Source organism: Oxyura jamaicensis, chromosome 7 (assembly GCF_011077185.1).
Source record: "Oxyura jamaicensis isolate SHBP4307 breed ruddy duck chromosome 7, BPBGC_Ojam_1.0, whole genome shotgun sequence".
NCBI lineage: Eukaryota > Metazoa > Chordata > Aves > Anseriformes > Anatidae > Oxyura > Oxyura jamaicensis.
This window is the reverse complement of record NC_048899.1, coordinates 34383364-34406161: the sequence shown is the minus strand read 5'-3', so window position 1 is coordinate 34406161 and position 22798 is coordinate 34383364. Positions and strand designations below refer to the sequence as shown.

Here is a 22798-nt window from a genome sequence, read left to right as displayed (position 1 = left end):
TTCAGTACAGTTAAAACGTCCCTGTGCAAATACACAAACCAGCTTTATGCTTTTAAAGCTTGTCCTTTTCCCACTAGCAAAATGTTTTCAAATATTAGAATGTAAGCATTCTGAATGTTTTATCATGATTTAATTAGTTACTCCTTTTAAAAATGTATCGTCGAATGCAAACTCTTAGATAAACTGATAAAATCTGGAATACAGAGATTAGGACTATACTGTATTTGAGTGTATTAATACACTACAATTGGGAGGACAGAAAGGAGCAGGGCTGAGGATTCATTCATCGGCTAAACTGCTGGAATCACAGGGCTGTTTTGAACCTAACAAATGCAGTGGTTGGTGTCGTTCCTAGATTCGTCCTGTTCATGGAATCAGTTTGCTTGTTCTGCAAACAAGTGCATCTCTAAACAATGGACTTGTGATGGTGAGGATGATTGTGGAGATGGTTTAGATGAGAGTGATGCTATTTGTGGTAAGTAGAATAATTTTAGCTCTGTATCATGTCAGATCATACATACTAAATGATCCAGGAAGGTAGTGGAAAGGCAACGTGTCCTTAAAGGACGGAATATATCTTCTCCCCTGCCAACAGCCCTGCTAAATTCCTTTTTTATGGGGACTATATGATTTGTGTGTAGTCTGTCAGTGAGGATGTGAGGGGCACACCACCATGGGCAAAACAAACTTCTCTCTAATTCCCATCCCTGGGGTAAAATACCTGTATCGCTATTTCAGTTTTATATTTCAGTTTTATATTTCGCCTTAAGACTAAAAGTCTGCTTGTTTGTTTGTTTTCACAACTTTCTGCTATTCCCTTTAAATTTTTGTATATACTGTTGTAAACATGATTGCAAAATATTCCTCTCAAATCCCTAAATACTTTAATTTTACAGGAAATTTTTGCTTTTTATCTGAGACTCAGTTGAATGGAAAATTTAATGAATTATTTCAGAAAGAAAATCGCTTATGTTGCATTATGCTGTCATGATACTGATGATACAATTTCATGATATTTCATACATTGGTTCCATCTTTGTCTATGTTGTATTTTATGATTTTTCTTTAAAAAAATTTAACTTCTAAATATATATTTTTTTAAATCTTCTTATTTAAAGTATGTTCAGCATAGAGTATTTTGGTCCATATTTCATGTGTGATAACACAATAAAAATATCGTTATTTATGATGATTTTACTGAAAGCATTCCATTAAATAGATAAAGAAATTTCTTCAGTTCGTTTTCAGAGTTGTGATTTGTTAAAATAATTTCTTAATGTACATATATGTAGACATGCTAACCAATGAAAAGAACGAAGATAGAAAATATGCTATTTAATACGGTAATGTAAGAATGAGATTTTACATTACTTCAAGTTGACCTCCATCTACAATACATGTTTTCATGGTGTTAGGTCAGCGTGAAGACTGGAAAGTTGGAGGCGGTGTCTTTTTAAGAGAAAAAAATCTGTCTGTCTCTCATCCCCCTAGGAACAGGATCAGGGGAGCAGGTGTGAAATGAAAAGACAGGCATCTGGGACTGCTATTGAACAATGTGAAACCTTAAGATACATCAAGGCCTGAACCTTAATAGGAAACATAGAGCAGGAAATAGAGGGAGGAGGAAAGAAGACAAAGGCCAGCAAATTACCAAGTGTCACAACAACATAGTGATTTTTGTTACTTTTTTTCTTTCAAGGATATTCAGGATTACTTCTTTTGGTTTCTTGACAATACATTGTAGATCTATTAGAGGAAAGCCCACCCACAAAATTCTAAGCCCTGTCCTGAAGAGGGAACAATCCACAACAGTAACCAATTGGGAGTTAAGGCTGTATTTCTTCATAGGAACAGGAGACCATTCTAAATGGTAAAAAGAAAAGAAAGACCAAGACGACTTTGTGTTTTTGAATCTTACAAAATTATTATTTATTTAGCCTGAAGTTTGATTTCAGAAGCATCCAAAAAATGAGTATAAACAAAAGCTTTCTTTCACTCGCAGAAGTAGTACCAAAAATTAATTAATCACTTAAAAAAAAAAAAAAAAAAGAAATATTTGAATTTGTTTTACTGTTTTGTTAATTTCTAATTAAAATGACTAGAAAATACTCTGTTAATGAAGTATATTTAGGTAATGTAAGAAGATTGAGTGATGAATTGAACAAAAGTGTACCTCAAAATAGTAAAATAAATCCTAGGATATAATATTTTGTATCAAGAAAAGCCTGTTTAAAAGAAAATAAATAATAATAATAAATTAATTAATTAGTAATAATAATAAAAACAGATTTAGTCAAACAGTATGTTGAGTTCCTTGCATTGGAAGTGTGGAAGATTTTCTTACTTCCACTACTATTTTATATAGTGCATATTGCATTTTTCTAAGCCATATGGGGCTGTCTCATGCACGGTCTGGATACCTGCAGCCTCCTGGCATAGTGATGTTAGGATTCTGAGGTTTATAAAATGAGTTCCTTTGTTCAGACAGTTCAAAACATGCTGTCAAACACAAAGCCCCAAATTGGTCGGTAAAGTTATTCTGTTGGATAGGCTTCATGAAGCACGGTAAATTAAATTTCTTTGCAGTAAATTAAGAGAGAGTAAATGGAAAGAAGAGAAGAGATAATATATTGTCAAAATTTTACTGTAAAATACAGTTTTGGCCTGTATGTTTATCATACTGTGCAAAGCAAAATTTTCTTTTAGCTTCCCCAGTCATTACCATTTACGTTTAAAACAACAACAAACAAAACCACCACCAAAACAAATCAAACAGCAGTTAGGCCATGTTGAACACTCACACATAGCATCTTTTCAGGTTCAGTTACCTGCGCTGTGGAGACATTCAGTTGCCTTGGCTCCCATGCCTGTGTTCCTCAACACTGGCTCTGTGATGGTGAAAGAGACTGTCCTAATGGAAGTGATGAACTTTCTACAGCAGGCTGCGGTATGTTTGCATGTTAAAATGTATAGTGTTGTTTTTTTTTTCTTGATGTTTTTGCCTTTATAATACCCAGATGCTGTTTGTGTCCATAGTATCATAAGTTTATATTGCCAAGATTATTAGTAAATATTGACTAGCCACATTTGAGTATACATACCAGGACCCTTAAATGTTTTAATCAATCTAACAGCTTCAGGTTTTGTTATTGATGCCCAGTAGACGAAAATGAGTATGTGTGCCACATTATACAGCATGTTTATTAATAAAAATTAGCTGATCACTGACAATGCAGTCTTCTTCCTCTTCCTGAAGAAAATGCTGCTGCATGTGAGGGTAGTTGTGCATCAAAAACTAAAATATAGTTATGTCTCCAATTTCTTCTGGCTAATTGGTCAGATGTTGGCATGTCCTGATCTATAAAGTATTGCTTCCAGTCTTCTGAAATACATTGGTATTGAATGTGTCAGAATTACAGTAATATTTTCACTAGGGGTTTTGTCTTATCAAAGTATATAACAATGGTGTAGATTAAAAATACTGAAAATATGTCTCTGCACTGAATGCATATTTTATGATATATTATTTATAAGATGTGCTGTAATTTGGGTGTTTATGGTTTTTAAAGAGCTTTTGTTCAGGAGCAGAGTAACATAAGAAAGAAACCTGTACGTTACTAACTTTATTTTTCTCAGAGGCAAACCTTAAGTTAACTGTAGACAGCATCAACTTCTGAAACCTTTTTGTCTTGGATTATGTGAGATTTTAGCTGTCCTTTAGGTGTCTTGGTGGTTATGAGCAGCTTTTTCTGCCATTTAATTGTGTGATGACCCAAAAAACTAAAGTTATTTACAGTGAATACACTGAATATAACTACTTCTCATGTCATTTTTCTGTAAGAAAATGGCTATATACCTTACTGTTCTCAATTTCATTTTTTTTTTTTTTTATGTACTGTATTTTCTTTAGCTCCTAATAACACTTGTGATGAGAATGCTTTCATGTGCCATAACAACATCTGCATTCCCAAACAGTTTGTATGTGACCATGATGATGACTGTGGAGATGGATCAGATGAATCACTGGAATGTGGTAAGTACAATAGAAGTTGAATAAACAGAAACGTTTCAGACTGTTAACTACAGAGTCTCATGCAAGGTCCGCTTCTTTAAAGTCACCATTGGAAAAAAAAAAAAAAAAAAAAAAAAAAAAAAGCTCTTCCTCTTTTATAATTGTTTTAACATTAACTAGTGCTATTAACTTGGAGATGGAGCTGGAGTTGTGACTTACAGTTACTTGCTAATGAGATTTAAAATAATTTTAAAACATGCAATCTGTAACTTCTGGTTCATTAAGATGAAGCAGCCATTCCTGCTGCATTGACATTATGTAGGTCAGATCAGGAGTGCACTTTTGAAGTTAATCTCCCAGGCACCCCCACATATGGTGTTTTGGCACACATGCAGCAGTGCTGAAGCAAACAAAATGATAGGGGAAAACAAACCAACGAATAAAATTCTTTGAAACTAAGCCAGATAGTAGGTATACTTCAGACAGCAGTGGACAGGAATTCCACAGGAACAGAGGAGAGCTAGTGTGAAGTAAAATCCTGAAATGCCTCTACTGTGGATATTAGGTTCTCATTACCAGTTATTTCATTCGACTGCTGCATCCTTACTGCGTCATGCAACTGGTGCGGTTGTCAGTGTAGTTAGCTACCCTAGAAAAAAAGCAGATCAAACATGCAGACTTCCTATCAGACTTTATTTTTCCTTTTCACTTAAGTAAACTATGTGATGTTTTTGAAAAGAGCAGTTGATGACAATAAGTGGTTGTAATGAAAAACTGCTTACTTTGTGTAGTTTAAACCAAACCAGAATCAAAAGCAGGTGATTGATTTATTAATGACATACAATTAAGTGGAAATCAGTGAACTATACATTTGGTATAAATTACAGCAACACAACGGATAAATCAGAGTACACCTGCAAAATATTAATATACCTTGCTCATTTTTAAATGCTCCTGTAACTAATCCCCCAAAGTTCTGAATACACACACACGGACACACACAGAAGTTAAATGTACCTTCCCTCCCACCCTGGCACATGGCATTGCAAGCATGTGTGCCCTCTTAGCTCCTGGGTAGCCCTGCAGCACATCTCCTAGGGATGTGGGTGCTCTACCTGAGCGCACTCCTGCTGCTCTCTACAGCCCACTAATCCATGGAGGGCTGTAGCTTTCTGTGAGGTCAGATGCACACCCCATTGCACCTGTACTGACTGTTTTGGGTGATTTATACTCACACTTTATACTGCCATTGGTATCTTAACAGCTGGTGCTATCTAGATCATTTTGCCAAAAGGAGTCTTTGAGAGTGTACCCACACAATAGTGAAAGCATAAAGTATAGTTTCTGCATGCCAGAACCCTTTATAGGAAGTGACTTGTTAGGGGTTTGTTCCTTTATTTAGCACTATATGAACAAGCTGAGGAGTCAAGGAAGTAGGAGTGCCTTTTTGATCGGATTTTACTTGGAAGCAGTCTTCAGCTCTTTAGTAAGTGTTTAGAAGTGAACAGGTTCTCAAAAACTTCAGAAATAAGTGCCTTTTTTTTCTAAATGATTACAATTTTTTGCTCATATATTTCATTTGTTTTCTATAGCATCATCTACGTGCATGGTCCCTTAAAATACTAATACATATACAAATAAATAGAAGTGTTTTGACAGACTTTTGGAGAGGGGCAGAAGGATAAAATAGCAACAGAAGAAGGGGATGTACAGGCTCCTGAACTAATTGTAATATAGACCTGCCTTCAGGAACAGGCTCCACTTAATTTCTACTGAGTAAACTGAAATCTACAGCAACATCTGTTACATGATGCAATGCTTCAGTGCAATTTTCTGTTAGGTGGTAATCAACTACACATGGTAGTGTGTGACTAGGATGAAACAGCATGGTAAATCCATAATGTAATTTTAGGGAAGGGATACATTATTTTATGAGAAAGGTAACTACTCGTAGAGAACAGGATGTAAATTCCAAAACAGACTTTTTAAGGTGCTGTCATGATGTAAAAATTAACCATCTAATTCACTGAGATATCTAATTTTTTGTTTGACTGCAAACTCAGTAGCCTAACAATAGCTCTATTAGCTTTTAGAGCTGTGCTAGATCTGCATCTTGATATCCCCCCAAATTATATGAATATTAATCATCCATTGTCTACTGAGTGGGATAAAAATTAATTTGAGATATATTTCTAAAAGCTAATTAAGGGGATTCCATTTAAAACACTTTTTTTTTTTTTTTTTTTTTTTATCTGTATTATTCAAGGGTGTATTTTATTTGTTTGTTTTCCTAGGCAATAATTCAGATATAATATAAAAATAGGACAGGTAATTGGAATAACCAGTTTTGACTTGTATCAGGTTTTGCATCTAAACAGATTGTAAAAATTCTTGTAGCCCTTGAAAATTTCTTTGAAACAAATTTTAATTCCATTATATAATCCTGTTTTGTTTATGAAATCTAAATAATTAATTACTTGTAAACAAAAACATAAAAATAATTCAAGCTGTGGAGAGCATGAGAACAAAATATATTCTCCCAAAAATGCATCTCCTATTGCTGCTGTTGGAAACAGCATACTGGGCTAGATGAGCCACTGTCTGATGCTGTAAGGTATATCATATGCTCTTAAAAAAGTGAGGACCCCTATTCAAGAATAATCTGTACAAAATAGTTTATGTAGTTAATGAAAAGATAATTATAGGAATAGCAAGAATTTTCTTATTCCAGTTCCCAATTTCTTTATATCTCTTTTCATCCAGAAAAGAGACAATATTAAATTTAGGAGAGAACAGAGGCCCTTGTTCTTCACATTTGTAATGATATTTTTGATGGCGACATCTTTGTGAAACGTTACAGATCTGAGGTAAAACTTCTGGCTTATAAAAACTCCCAGTCAAAGGTGTTTCAGGCAACCAAAAAGTATCAAATACCAAATCAACCTATCTTCTTTCAAGCATGATGCATGTTAAAAGAGAGGAAAAAAAAAAAAAAAAAAAAAAAAAAAAAAACATCAGAGGCATCAGAAGTATTTTGTATTCCAAGTGATGATTGTAATTGATGTTGTAACATATTGCATTTTGAAAATAGTACATTAACACATTTCTAAATGACAGCTAAAGATACAAAAGGTTCAAAGCTCTTGATGTAGAGTGATACCTCATCCCAGGCAGTCAAATGTCATGTCCCATCTGCTATCAAAAAAAAAAAAAAAAAAAAGCTATGCTATGTAGCAGGAAATGTAGTAATTAGAAAAGAAGCACAAATATTAACTCTACTTCTATAATTTGTCTCTTATCATTGCTTGTTTCAGATGTTCACAGCCTGGGTATTTAAATCAAAGCTTCAGTAGTAACTAGAAATTGAATTTGCTTCTTGGGAGAATCATTTTTTTTGAGATTAAAATCTCTTTTTCTTTTTTCTTTTTTCTTTTTCCTTTTTTTTTTTTTTTTCCCAACAGGAAACAATTTTAAACATGATTTGGAATAATTTGGATTAAAAAAAAAAAAAATCTAAATCATTCTTTATAACCAGGATGAGTATAGCTATGTAATTCTTCTTCTATAACAATGTTTACTCTGTATTTTTTTCTTGAGCTTTAAAAAAATCAAAATTTGCTTTCAAGATTCTTTTCAAGGACTACAGGTGATTTGAGGCAGAATTTATATTCATAGAATACAGGAAAAATTAGTTTTCTTTTGAAAACAGGAGCATAAGTTTATTAGTTGTTGGTTTGGTGTAATGAATATTACAAGTAAATATCTTTTAAATAGAAGGTGATTTTCCATCTGAAACTTCCATGTTTCAAAATCAAATAGGAAAAAATAAATTTGTGTTGACTTCCAGATTTTTCTATTGGCTTGTTGTTTTTAAACTCCAGGTTAAACAGAAGTGTTATAAGAAGAAAATATCTGCTTACATATTACAATTTTCTGTGAATAATCCATTTTAGCTTTTACCATTTTAGCTTTTAAAGTACATAAACGTTTTATATCCTTCTTAATTTTATGGAAGTCTTAGAAAATGCATGCTTGGAATAGTTAAAATGTTTACTATTCTGCATGTTTCAAAGGGAAAGCTTGTGAGTAGTAACCATGTTGTTAGAACTACTTGGTGGGTATAGCAATTTCTCAAATGTCTGTTGGAAAGCTATTTCCTAATAATAGCATAAAATACTTCTAAAGGAAAATGTATTTATGTTTATGTGAGAGCTGCATAAATATGTTTTGCGTAGGTGGAAATTGTTTCATGACTATACTGTGCAGCGTAACAGCTATTTGATTTCTCTTTCTGTTGGTAGACATTCGTGTGTAAGCATATAATGCTTTGTATCTCTTTATAGAACAAAAGACAATTTTGATTAAATTGCTTTGTGTATGCAAAATTATATGTCAAAAGTATTAAGCAAAGTATGAAGTCATTGATTACTATATTTCTAGGATATCGTCGCTGTCATCCCGGAGAGTTCACTTGTGCTGATGGAAGATGCCTGTTAAATTCCCAGTGGCAATGTGATGGGGATTTTGACTGCCCAGACCATTCTGATGAGGCACCTATAAATGTAAAATGCAAAAGTTCAGGTTTGTATTTACTGAGCAGATATGATTGGGTTTACTGATATTTTTTACTGGCATAAATAAATTTCCTGAAGTCTGACTGTTTTTTGAGTGGTAAATAAATTCTGATCTGCATATAACATCATTTCCTATGGCTTTTTGACTAGTTCTTCTGTCTAGATCTTATGGCTTTATTGCATTTGCTTTGTGGTAAGGCAGCATACCTGCTTGATATTTAAGTGTTGTGATTCTGATTTGAAGATCTGGAATGTAGCTTAATTGACCAGTTGCCAAGATGTGAGGCTGTAGGTACGCTCACATTTTAAATCAGGAAGGTATATTTTACCTATATCTATAGAAGTCAGACATAAAATCCCAATCCTTGATAAAACTAGCATTATATTACAGTCACATCCTAATGTGTGATAATTAATTGGTGATATCCAAAACAGTAGTATTTATTTGATAGACCTCATGTTATTGCTGAAATTTCAAACCATAGGGAATGCATAGGGAGCTTCTGCTACCAGTCTCTTGACAATTCTACTGAAGATCTTAATGTTACGAACATACACAAGAGTTTTCAGATAATCTCAAAAACTGCAAATGAATTCTAAAATCTTTCAAAGCCTTGGGATTTGTATGATGTAGATGTTAATATGTGAGTCTATAGCTATATCTAGCATCATGCCCTGTTTAATGATCTGACCTGTTTCTAATCTAAGTCACTCATTACAGGAGGAAAATTCCCTGCAGTTATCTTGTATTTCAACTTTACTTCTCCCTTTAATTTTTCCAAATCTAACTTTTGAGTCTAATTACAGAAGTCCTCCTAAAGAAGTACAGACTATTTTAATAAAATTTAGTTCTGTATGATAGCAAAAGTTTATCTTCAGTGTTACCAGTGTAATTTTTTGTGCTGCTGATTTGTATTACATCAAATACATGATATCTAACATATTTATTAGGCTTCTAATTTGCATTACTTCATTTTAGCTTGTTCTTTGTAATATTCTAAAGAGAGGCAGTCAATCTCTTAAATACACTGACCATTTTCAACCAAGTCTTTCAAAGATGGGAGGTTCCTTTAAGTTTTCCAAACAGCGAAAAAGCAAATACTGAAAAGTAAAAAGGTATTATTATACTACTGATAAGAAATTAACATTCAATTTTTACACAACTGTTTGATCTTTCATGCACATATTGCAGCTGATCCATCAGAAAATTAATTCCAAATACTAATAAACTACACAAAGTTGTGTCTTCTTTTTTCTTTTCCAGAGCAGTCATGTAACAGCTCTTTTTTCATGTGCAAAAATGGCAAGTGTATTCCTCAAAGTGATGTTTGTGATAACAAAGAAGATTGTAGTGATGGTTCTGATGAGAAAAGCTGTCACATTAATGAATGCCTCAGTAAGAAAGTTAGTGGCTGCTCTCAAGATTGTCAGGATCTTCCTGTTGGATACAAGGTGAATATCTATAAAATATGGTGTTAAAAAGTGCAAATTCTTAATTCTTACCTGTTTCTTAACTATTGCATGATTATTATAAAACTCCACTATGTTGCACACACATTGTGATGTGTGGCTTGTATTGAAGTGGCTTACCTACCATAGTAAGAAGATTCAAAATTTTATTTCCAGTAAGCAAATAATTGTGAAGTGTATATATAAATATTCAAACAAACAAAACATGGTATAACACATACTTTAAACCTATTGACAAAAGTATACAATTTTTTCTATGTAGCAAATTACACTGATGTGTACAGAGCACTGAAAAAAAATCTCATTTTCAGTTGTGTAAAGATCAAACATAGAAGTGAATAGCAGGAGTAGAAGTTTTCTCAATTTTTTTCCTAAGGCAAAGACGCTAACATAATTGAACAAAGTACAATTGCCTTAGTTTCAGAATAAAACCTGTAGTTGCCTGCATGCAATTTGTGTTGAATTACCTCAATCTACTCTTGCGGTTTGAAACATGTAGAAAAGAATACTTCCTGGGTATTGTGTAAACCCTAATCACTGCACTAACCTGTAAGTAGAAGCTGTGGGTTGTGAGAGAATCTTTTCATGATTTTACCTCTGCAGTATCCCTAACTGCACACCCAAACTTTTCATCTTTTTAATAGAATATTGGTTCACTGAGATCTAAATAGAATTTGGCCAGTATGGCTTCGGCGTATAGGTAGTCAAACCCTTGAAACCATGAATCGAAAGGCCATGGAGACTAGGCTAGATGAATCAAAGTAGTAGCAAAGTTGTAGTGGCATGATTGTGTAGAAACCATATGATGGGTCTCTGCAGAGAACAAAATAGACAATACAAGTAACCTGGCATGCAATTGTCTGTTGATGAAAATATGCCCCTATTTCAAAGCCTCTTCATTTCTTGACTACAGCGTTTATATCTAATGATTATAGCTCTTTTAAATTACCAGAGATTAATTCCTTGCAGTTCTGAAGAGTTAGCCCAGTTTTTAAAATGTAATGAAAACTGCAATTTTAGAATTCTGAAGATCTTTCATTTATTTTTTTATTTTTATTTTTTTAAAAATCCTTACATACAAGTACATTTATTTGCAACTGATGTGAAATAACATAATTTGGTCTTCTGTGAAATACAGAAGAGAATCTCAGTTTAAATTATATGTCATTTCTGCATTTTTACTGACATTTGTAATATTCTGAAATAATAGTTGTCTAATGCTATGATTTGTTTTCCCTAGTATGTTTCAAAAATTCTCCTTTTTGTCCTCACTTCACTTGGCCACCAATTTCCTCTGATATGTATTTGCTGCCTTTAGAACTTTCTTCTGATTCAAATCAGTTGATATTAACTTCCTCATCCGTTCTCACCTGTTCCTACCCAGTTGTGTTTTGCATCACTGATGTTGCATGCAATCAGTTTACTGCAGTGATCATCAGACCCGAGTAAAAATTGGCTTCAGAGTTCTCATTCACATTACTGTATCTGTTACACAGAATGCCAGATGTTATCAATATTCAAGAAAAAGAGCGCTAAAAACCATCGATCAACCTTACCAAAAAGTCCACATGCATTCAAAAATAATGAATTCAAAAGGGGCAAGGTGTCATTATTTTCATGGGTTTTTCTTCCATATTTTTATGGAAAATTTCTATATTTTATGGATTTTTTCCATATTTTTGAAAAGATGCATTTACTTCTGCTTCAGTTAATATAGAAAGAATAATTATTTATTCTAAGGAGATATCTATTTGGCAGGGAATTATATTTATGATCTCGCCATCAGTTGAAAAGAAATGTAGTTATGTCTGCCTGTTAACAGTATTAATAGCAGTGTAGTTAGAATTTTACTTAAAAACCTGAGGCTACATAAAGAAATTTATGATGCTAACATGTTTGAAAGATAACAGAGTCAGCGAGTAATTCAAAATGAATGTATTTGTGTCCTTTTTTTCCCAGTGCAAATGCTGGCCTGGATTCCAGCTGAAGGATGATGGCAAAACATGTATAGATATTGATGAATGTTCATCTGGATTTCCCTGTAGCCAGCAATGCATCAATACATATGGAACCTACAAATGCTTGTGTGCAGAAGGGTATGAAATACAGCCTGATAACCCAAATGGCTGTAAATCCCTTTCAGGTATCACAATTTATTATTATTATTTTTTATTCACAGCTGTATCCAAAGTAATTTGTGACATTCCTTAACTCCAAGGTCTTTGTCGTTCCCCTTTTAAGCAAGATAAACAGTTACTTCAAAGCACAGTACTTCTTCAACAAACAGTAGGAATGTGATTCAATGTCTGAATGTAATAAGAAGTTCTGGTTTTAGTATGTATTGTACTCAAATCATTTTTGGTGAATAGTTACAGTGGATTATGATAGTTTTAATTATTTTATTAAAAGCAGTATTGGAAAAGTTAAAAAAAAAAAAAAAAAGCAAACAACAATTTGACTTCTGAATCACACAATAATAGTAATATGTTTATCTAAAAGACTTCTGCTGTTTTATTTCACCTACTTTAGAATATTAGACTGTCCCTCAGACTTCCCAGTATGTTCAATGTGTGCATGGGAAAAGAAGGAACAGGAAAACAGAACAGAAATTGCAAAATCCATTATTCCTGTAGCATATAAAATCCTCAACTCTCATCTGTAATACACAGTACAGTTCAAGATATATAAGAACACTGATTATTTCCTCACATTTCTGTCCTTGCCCTTGATGTTATTTTTATGTATTTTAGTCAGGAGGATTCATTAGATCAGTGAAAGGAAGAACAAAATGTTAACAGAAAAACAAAAACCCCATTACTGCTTTATGCTGGATTTTGTTCATAGTGCAGACAATCTTCAGCTTGAGGAGATTCCTGCCTTGCAGAGTTTTTGTTTCATTGGTCGGTTGTTGCTTTATCAAAACCATCTATTTTCTTTCTAAATGATAGGAAGACTGGAACCTCTGTTTGCCTCAAAATTCCTGTCCAGGTGCTTCCAAGAGTAATGAGTGAATGGGGGAGGGTAGAAATACAGGATCCAATTTTTACTTTAGTCCTATCTCATGCCTTGAAAGCCACTCATATATTCAGAACTCATAGATTGCTCAAATGAGAGGGGGAGCTGAAGCACATTGTTGGACAGTTGTATACTGGAGTTGTAATAAATCAGATTTCAAAAGTGATTATGACAAAGGTGTGGCAAGGATGGTTGTGCTGAGAGGAGTTACCAACATGCAAACATTCAGCATAATGCTGATCTCTTGCATAAATTGCCTTGAGATCTTTACAACAGAGCAGAGATTGCAGCCTTTCTCCACAACCCACTACCAGTCTTTACTGAGGATGGTGCCTCAGATCATGAAGAACTGAAGAATGTCTTACAAGTTAAACATATAGGTGAGGTGGGGCAAAGTACAAGAGCAGAGTAGGCTTGACAGCACATTAGATCCCAGAATGTATGACCAGTAGATAAAAATCATAAATGCATTTTCTATTATTATTATTATTATTTTGTGTGTATCAATCTGTTAGTAGAGTGAAAACAAAGACTTAAAAAAAAAAAAAAAAGCCATTGTGTTTGTCAGTGATGTTTCAAAGTGATGGCATAATCTGAAGGAATATTGTCTGATAAACTAGAAAAATGGGGTAAAAAAAAAAAAAAAGGCATAAATTCAGAATTAGAAAGTCAAGATTTATTCAAATAGCTGTTTCTTTATATCTAAAACATACAGAGTATTGACATCCCAAAAAGTAACAGACAAAATCTATTTGGTTTGCAAGAGAAAAGTAAAATAATAGTCATCTTAGTGATAATTTGAAAGTGAATGTTCAAATTAAAAAACGTGGTATGAAATATATTTTTAATTGCTGATGTTAAATTAGCAATTAAATATTTAATTATATATATATATAATATTTATATATTTAATTGCTGATGTTAAATTAGCATAAAATACAGTATGGTTCCCATATTCCAAAGGCAAAAAATTAAATTACATTGAAAGATATACTAATTGATTGCTTTGTTCATTTTTATACTGCATCATTGATCTTTCTTGGAACATTTGAATGTTTTAAATATTTCTTTCATCCATAACATTGATCAGAGCATGTAACATTTATTTTTCAAACCATCTGTATTTCAGCATTGTATTCCTGATTTTCCATAAATTAACGTAAAAGCTAGTCTAATATATTCTTTCTCCCGGGGTTTAGATGAGGAACCTTTCTTAATTCTGGCTGATCATCATGAAATAAGAAAAATTAGCACTGATGGATCCAACTACACTTTGTTGAAACAGGTATAATCATAGTACCATGCTCTAAGTTTAACTCGATACTTTTATTTTTATTTAAAGCGTGCAACTGACAGAAATATCATTCTACAATTGGCATTGTATGCACCACAGAACAACTGCAGTACCTTCACAGTTTTGATAATATTTTAAATTTACTACCTGAGTATTGAGATGATTAAGGCTCAGGCAGTTGTTTTCTCAGTCATTCTGATGTACGAAAATTTATGTTATTTGTGATCCTCTTCCACTGCAATATGTTTTGAACAATTTCTATATTTTATTATTTAAAAAAAAAAATACGTATATATTTGGCCATGTATTATTTGGGCTAATTACTGTCAGAATCCAAACCTATTTTTTTAATTTAGACAAACTCGATTCCAATATTTGCAGCATTACAATGCATGAACATGCATCTTTGGCTAAATCTGTTTTTTTTTGTGTGTGTAATTATTCTAAATTATTATGACAGGGAACAACGAAACAAAGCAAAACAAGTCTTTTGAAAAAAATACAAAAATAGAAAGTTGCCCAGTAAGTACAGAGCTATCATTTTAGCAGTTTCTGCTCTGCTTCTATGCTTCACCTAAGTGTAGTTACTTACCACAGATTAGAGTTCCAAATCAGTTATGCCAGTCAATAGCATCAGGTTTTTTGTGACTTCTTGTGTCAGTAAGCTGTGCATCTTAATGTCACAAGAAAGGTGTTTAGATCTTCACAACAGTAATTACAAAATTAACCATCTTGCATTAAACATTTTAATTTATTTAAGCATAGGAAACATTTTGTTAAAGTCTGTTTGTTCTTCTGAAATCCTTCTGACTGCCTCTCATTTACATCTCACTGCCTTTCCTCTTTTGCTGGTATATCTATTACTAGAAGCCTGAGAAAAGAGGGGAGCAACAGTAAAATTTCTTTATGCTTGGTGCTGACAGATTGGCGCAGAGCTTTATTAGTCTTGAATTTGATGGACTCCTTTTCACTACATTAGGGACAATGTAGCTCCAGCCATTGAAGACAATCTGTGGTTTCTGAATCACATCAATTCATTAGTCTAATATATATCTCAACTTTTGAAGCTACTGGCCTTTGATCCTATAAATATTGCATTTTTGAAAACATCCAGATTTGAAAGCCAAAGAGGAAGCTATACCAGCAGAACAGGTGAGCTGTCTTCCTCATGAGGACATCTTTTTGTCCTTGTAATGGTACGATGGATCAGCTCTAACCCTTTGTTAGACGTCTGCCAGATGAAGGCAGATACCAGAACTGTTCTGGCAAAGGAGCAAAAACCTGTATTTTAACTGTGTATTTGATCTGTGCTTTGTCATTCTAACAATTGTTCATATAAACTCAGAGTAGAGGAGATGAAAGCAGGAGTTCATTCAGTCTTCTCTGAGTTGTTACATGCCAGCTTTTTCCTCTTTTTTTTTTTTTTTTTCTTTTCAAATGTACATAAAAACTTCAACTGTTCAAAATACATCTCATCTGTATTCCTTGCCTTCCATTTCCTTCACTTGTAGTCATTAAAATCTGTAGGGTTTCCATAGGCAAAGTAGGTAGAATCTTCCTCCTCCTTATTAGTGATTTTACCTGTATTTTTTATTACTATTATTATTATTATTGATGCACCAAGGGGACCACAACTTATGGACTAGGGTACAGTATGCTGCATGTAACAGAGACAAATAAAAGCACAGGTTTGAGAGGCGAGGTTAAACCAGCCGATGCCATCTAAAACTTTCACCATTCCTTCTTACAGCAGGGTAGAAGAGAAAAGAAATAGAATAAGTCTAGGAGGACTTCAAAGTGATATGCAGAGCAGGAAGAGATGTTGTCTGGACAGAGAACTCTGTTGCAAATATACAGAAACAATTTTACATGCAGCTGATGTTCTGATAAATATTGGAACTAAACTCACCCAAAATAAAACACTTGAAACCAAAGATTTGAAGGCATTCAGATTCTTTTATCACCCTGCATACTTAAGAAGTTTACTCAGTGTTTTAAAATATGTAGGTATAAAACTTTTCACAAACTGCTGATGTTGATTTCCAGAATGTTACATGTTTTGATAGTCTTTTGATTCATCCTTTGTTAAGAATTTGTTGTACAGCTTTATCTTTAGGTCCATGTTTGCTAGTAATAATAAAAGAGACAGATTTTTATCTTTATTTATTTATTTATTTATTTTTTGTAGCACAATTACAAGTGTCAGAATTGCAGCTGGTTTCACTAAAATTATGTGTGCATGGATATGTGATTTTTGAAACACTGTGTCATTTCAGGCTTTCCTGATGGTTTGTGCTGCCTGATCACTCCTTTCCTCTAAGTTTTGCTCAAAAGATAGATCTACTTTATTATTCTGTAGTTTGCAGATAAGCCACATATTACTTCCAGGGCAATTAAATATCATTGTTCTTAGTTGTTTATTTTAGAATTGTCAATTCCAGAGCATTCTCTCTACAGGTATGAATTTCATTAATGAGGGAGGTTGCCCAACATACCTGAGAGTAAAAGGTCATTGGGCTGATAATAGAATTGAAATGAAATCATGACATGAAATCATGAAATGATCTCATGGTTTTAAAAGTGCAAACTGCATCTGTTCTTTTTACTACTGCTGCTCCATCATTGATTGATAGCAATATCTCTGTATAATATTAAGAATAACCATGAATTCACTACAAGTAGAACGTAAAGCATGTTATGGGACAAGGCTTTCCAATTCTCAGACAAGGAAATGAGGGCCATCATTTGAATGCAAAACCTTTGTTTCCTATCTGCTATTTGGGATGAAAAGCCGTTATTACATGACTACTGTTTCCAGCCTATAGGATTACCTCATCTCCAATCACCACTCTTTTTTTTTTGGTTTTATTGGAATAGTAATTGGAGCCATAGGAGACTTCCAGATGCCTGCTGGATCTCTCACTTTCACACTTTATATGTATACTAGCTATATATGTGCGTGTGCTGTGATATAGCATCTGAGAATTGAAAACCTAATACATTAAATTAACCTAATACATAAAATTAACATTTATGCTTTTTTGAACATCGCAGTCTTTAATTCCTGATTCATTTTATAAATAGTAAAACGTAACCACTAAAGATAGTGTTTCTGAGTTTGTTACAAAATGAGTATCTTCACATTTTCCTGAGAGCTGACAATACAGGATAGTATTGTAATTCCATTAGTTTGTGAGATAGCATTATAATGCTTACATTTGGTGAAAATTGTTGCAAGATTGTTTTTGGTTTTTGTTAGTTTGCTTTTTTTTTTTTTTTTCCCCTCTAGTTGGTCAGGGTAATGCCAAAGGTAATAATTAACAAAAAGATGGAACAAAAGTTAAAATATTTACTGGTAAAGTTAATTTCAATATCAGAAATGAAGAATATCACACCTCCATTTAGTTTCAAGTCACCTGAATTTTTGAAGTGCAGTAGTTATTTGTCACCAAACTTATTACTGTTATAATTTTTGTCTTTTTCTGATTATTTAAAACTAAAGTACTTCAAAAAAGGTACTCAGAAATAATGGTTAGTAAAGTGAAGCATTTTGATGACTGTTATATGCAGTATATTTTGCATTCTGAATGCTATCAAATATTTAATAGTCAAATTTATATGAATAAGTTGTCTTGATTTTTTTTTTATTGTTATTATTATTATTTCCTTTTTTAGGGGCTAAATAATGTGATTGCAATAGACTTTGACTATAGAGAAGAGTTCATCTATTGGATTGATTCCAGCAGACCAAATGGCAGTAGGATAAACAGGATGTGTTTGAATGGAAGTGACATCAAGGTAATTGTTGATTAATAAAGTTACTATTAGAATGTATTATTTATTTATTTATTTATTTTGAGTATTTTGGAAAATTCTCCTTTATGGTTGTAAGCCAAATTTTGAAGTTTGGGTATATGCATACGCATACATGGCATGATCTAGCAAGTCATAGTAAACTTTAATTGCATTTGGATCTTGTCTGAAATAGAGTTAAGGGCTAAGAGGATTGTATTTATGAGCTAAATTCTGTACGACTTAACTGATAATTGACTGAATTGTTAGTGCAGTGGGGTTTACAGAAAGCCAAAGAAAAAACAAGTATAAGTAGGTAAGCTGTGTAAATATACTGAAGTACTGAAGTTATGGAAAATGCTGTAGTCAGCTGGTCTGTAGACTTTAAATGTCACACTGGTCATTTCTGTGACTGGAATAAGTTGAAAGTGACCCTTCAAAAGAAAAGTCACCAGAAAATAGACTAATTACTTTGGCTGATGTTTCTAGATAGTGTAACTAAGCCACAGTATAAGTTTGCAGAGCTGTCTGTACATGAAATGTCCCATGTTGCATTGCATAGCTTTGATGCAGTTGCACATTTATAAAACAGTGAAGCTGGTGCTGCTAAGGTATTAGGAAATAAAATATTCTATTCCTGTGAAAAAAAATGTTGCACAGCTTGATCTAATTTTAGAAAGATTTTATAAGGTGGTAAATAATGTAATAACCTGTCAGGATGTTTTTACATATTCATAACTATAAAATTAGGGTAAACTATCTCAAAGTATCTCTTATCTTGAATGATGTTCAATGTCTCCATATGGTAAATTAAATTAAAAATCACACATTCAGTAATACATTATAATGTTTACATGTAAAGTTTATACTTGAGTGCATATGCTTTTAGTGGTGAAGATGACAATAAATTACAATGTACACTATGGTAATAAATCCATTATTAGTACTTAAGAAATCTTAAATATTTTCCAGTGTTGCTCCCTGTGATTTTTTATCTTTTTTTTTTTTTTTTTAACTTAAGTTCTATTTACAGAGACCGAATTAGGAGTAGAATTTTGAAGCTTAAATGAAGTAAACTCACATTTTTGAAGCTTAAATGAGTAAACTCACATTTTGAGATGATTGGGAATATTCAAATATAGCCTGAGACAATAGTTAATGTGAAGTATTCCCAGCCAGACTAGATTGAGTCATACTGTCATGATGAGATTTGTAGCCATGTATGGCTAGAGATATTTGTTCAAGTCTCAGAATTATTCAGGTCATCAGAAATTTTGAGAATAACGCATCCCAATTCAGTGAAGCATAGTCTATCCATTATGGCACTAAATTGCTTTTCCTTAGTTTATTCCTCAGTAAGGTAGTCTTTTTGAAATAGACCTAATTCTTAGAAAGTTCCTCTTCCTTCTACCAAATGAACATTAACAATAAGAACACAGCATTTACTTTAAAACCAGGTAAACTTTTTCTTTTTTGCCTGAGGTATGTGCCCTCATCGTATCTGTCATGGTGAAGTATGACACTAGTGTGATATTAAAAATGAAATATGCACCAATGTAGTGTGAGAAGTGGTGAGCTAACAAGTAGACATATTTTAGGGTGTGTTACCAAGGAAGAAGCTTCATTGCAGTTCTATGAAAAACAGAGTAGTAAAGCGGGGAAAAAAAAAAAAAAAAAAAAAAAAAAAAAAAAAAAGTATGTATTTTGTTATTAAGACAAAATGAAAATTACAAACTTCAGATGAAAAATAAAAGATACAAAATTATTAAAATTTAGTGCATAATGTAAAGAAGTTGGAAATTTGGTGTTTACTACATCATGCTATTCTGCATTCTCACTGATTATAAGAAATGGTGTCACATTGTTTTTACTTTCAAAGGTGTCATTACTTCAGAAGTGGCATTGTTTAACAAGGAGTAATACCTGTTTTTCTCACATTATATTTCTTTGTATCATATATCCAACCTCTCATTATTCATGTATATTTAATTCTTTAATTTTTATTCCTCCTCACAGTGTTTAGATGGTTAATTTTTGCAATTTTTGCTTTTCTAGGTAGTCCACAATACTGCTGTTCCCAATGCACTGGCTGTTGATTGGATTGGGAAGAATCTATATTGGTCTGATACTGAAAAGAGAATTATTGAAGTGTCTAAACTCAATGGCTTATACCCTACTGTCCTTGTGAGCAAAAGGGTGAAGTTTCCCAGAGATCTGTCCTTGGATCCTCAAGCTGGGTATGAAGAAAGAGTTCTGCAGCAATCAATATTTAATCTTAATTTTATATTTTTTATAAAATCAGAAGAGAAGCACTACTTATTTTTTTATTATCTGACTTTTGGCTATACTGGATATCAGTAGTCTAAAATGCATTAACAACAATTATTATATCATATTTATTTGTTTATGAATGAATGGGATACTGAATAACAAAAGGTTCATATTGTATGAGAGACGAAGAAATCTTACAGCTTCTTTTATTTATTCACTGAAGTGAACTGTTTTGTTGCCACTCTTTTCTGTGTTCACTAGATTCCAAATAAGTGGGGTTATTCAGCTATAATGTATTGGAAGACATTCTTTGATAGGCCTTGCATGTGAATTGAAGAATGAAATTGTTTGATCCCTCTTAACTGGAAGATAGCTTTTACCTTTTTTTTGTGTTATAAAATTAGGGTTTTGATTTTAACAAAAGCCTAATAACTGAATTGATTCAGTGCTAGGAGACAGTAGAATAACTGGATTGATTCAGTACTAGGAGACAGCAGTTAAGGCTTTTTGGGAAAGGGAGGAAGATTAGAGAGAAGACTCGTAGTCCACATATAACTTTAGAAAAAAAGCCTTTAAATGTATAATAAACTTCAGTTACTGCTAAGGTGGTCTTAAAAATTTGAAATGCTCAATAGGCTTGAAAAATTATTGCAACAACGATGATGAGAAGTGAGAACTGCTTAGTTAATTTAAATAATTTGTTAAAAGGTAGTTGCTAATTTCAGTAATTAGTAACTTTGCTTGGCATAATTTATTAAGCTGTGCTGGCATTCTGATTGATGTTTTCAGTATCACCACTATTTTTGCTTTCTTGACTGGTGTGAGAGCTATAAGGGGAGGAGACATTTTTCTTAACAGTTACAGAGACAGTTTTGGGTCTCTTCTCCGAAGCAATAAGCAATAGAACAAGAAGAAATGGCATCAAGTTGTGCCAGGGGAGGTCTAGGTTGAATATTAGGAAAAAATTCTTTACTGAAAGGGTTGTGAAGGCATCAGATAAGGCTGCCCAGGGAAGTGCTTGAGTCACCATCCCTGGAGGTATCCAAAAGATGTGTAGATGTGGTACTTAGGAACATGGTGAAGTGGTAGATTTGGCAGTGCTAGGTTAACAGTTGATGGTGATGGTCAAGTAAGACTTGATGATGTTAGAGGTCTTTTCCAACCTGAATGATTCTATAATATAATATAATTGATATAATTGCAAAATATTATAATACTTTACATAAAAATGTTGTTCAGAAAATTAACCTAGTTCTATGAATTAAGGAATATTTTTTTAAAAAAAAAGCTACCTGGAAAATGGAAACATCATGGAATGACTAATGACTACCAATATATTTTTGACGTCAACTAAATTAATTATGTTTTGTTGGTTGGTTTTTTTTTTTTTTCTTTTTTTTTCTTTGTTTTCATCACCAAGCAGCTGTTGTATTTTGTTTTTAGATACTTGTACTGGATTGATTGCTGTGAGTATCCTCACATTGGCCGTGTTGGTATGGATGGCTCCAGTCAAACAGTTGTCATAGAAACACAGATATCTAGACCTATGGCTCTTACAATAGATTATGTCAACCACAGACTGTATTGGGCTGATGAAAATCATATCGAGTTTTCTGACATGGATGGATCTCATAGACATAAAGGTTGGTCAAACAGCTAATTACTTTTTTTTTTTTTTTTGGTAATTTTAATATTGAAATGTTTTGTATGTTACTTAGAATCATGTGAAAACTGTACTTTACAACATTTTTGCAACTTTATTTTGATACACTTTTTCCTTTTTATCAACGTTTTAAAAGCCGCTTTTCATATTCATTTTCTATTGTGAATGTGAATCATTTTTAAACATGCATTCCACGTGTTAAATTTGCCCATGGAAAAAATGTCAAATGAAAACAGAAACTCTAGGAACAGACTCAGCAATCAAAGGCTGCCCTGTCAATTCTGTGCTGTAGCATATACTTGACCAAGTTATAAAGCCAGAGAAACTTGGCTGTTAAAAGTGGAAGGAATATGTCCTGTGTGCCATGTGTTATTATGTGGCTAAAAGCAGCCTGGGAAATTCTGGAAAGCCAATTAGCCTGCTCAGCACGAGTCAGTAAACAGACTAGTATTACAAATGTAATAGCTTTTTTTTAGATGCATAAAATAATAACTTTTGAAATACTTATGTAATTAACTAATTCTTATCCCTGTGTTCTGCTTCTCACCTAACAGATAATTAGAAAGCTAGCCTTTTATCTATAAAGTGTTTAAGAAAAAGTTTTACACTGCAATGAGTACTTCTCATATTCCGAATGGTATAATTACGGTATAATATTACACTTTAATTCAAATATATGAAATTGGTTTTGGTTTTAGTTTTTTTTT

General features: G+C 32.9%; 1 protein-coding gene across 1 annotated transcript in view; it reads left to right on the top strand.

The window, feature by feature from the left end:
* Positions 1-22798, top strand: part of LRP1B (LDL receptor related protein 1B) — a 674736-nt gene that overhangs the window by 553739 nt on the left and 98199 nt on the right. The window contains exons 51-60 of the mRNA XM_035332355.1: positions 356-475; positions 2819-2947; positions 3911-4033; positions 8453-8593; positions 9851-10038; positions 12016-12199; positions 14271-14356; positions 18041-18163; positions 20213-20394; positions 21872-22071. Of these exons, the coding sequence (XP_035188246.1) occupies positions 356-475; positions 2819-2947; positions 3911-4033; positions 8453-8593; positions 9851-10038; positions 12016-12199; positions 14271-14356; positions 18041-18163; positions 20213-20394; positions 21872-22071 (1476 nt within the window). The remainder of the gene's footprint in view (positions 1-355; positions 476-2818; positions 2948-3910; positions 4034-8452; positions 8594-9850; positions 10039-12015; positions 12200-14270; positions 14357-18040; positions 18164-20212; positions 20395-21871; positions 22072-22798) is intronic.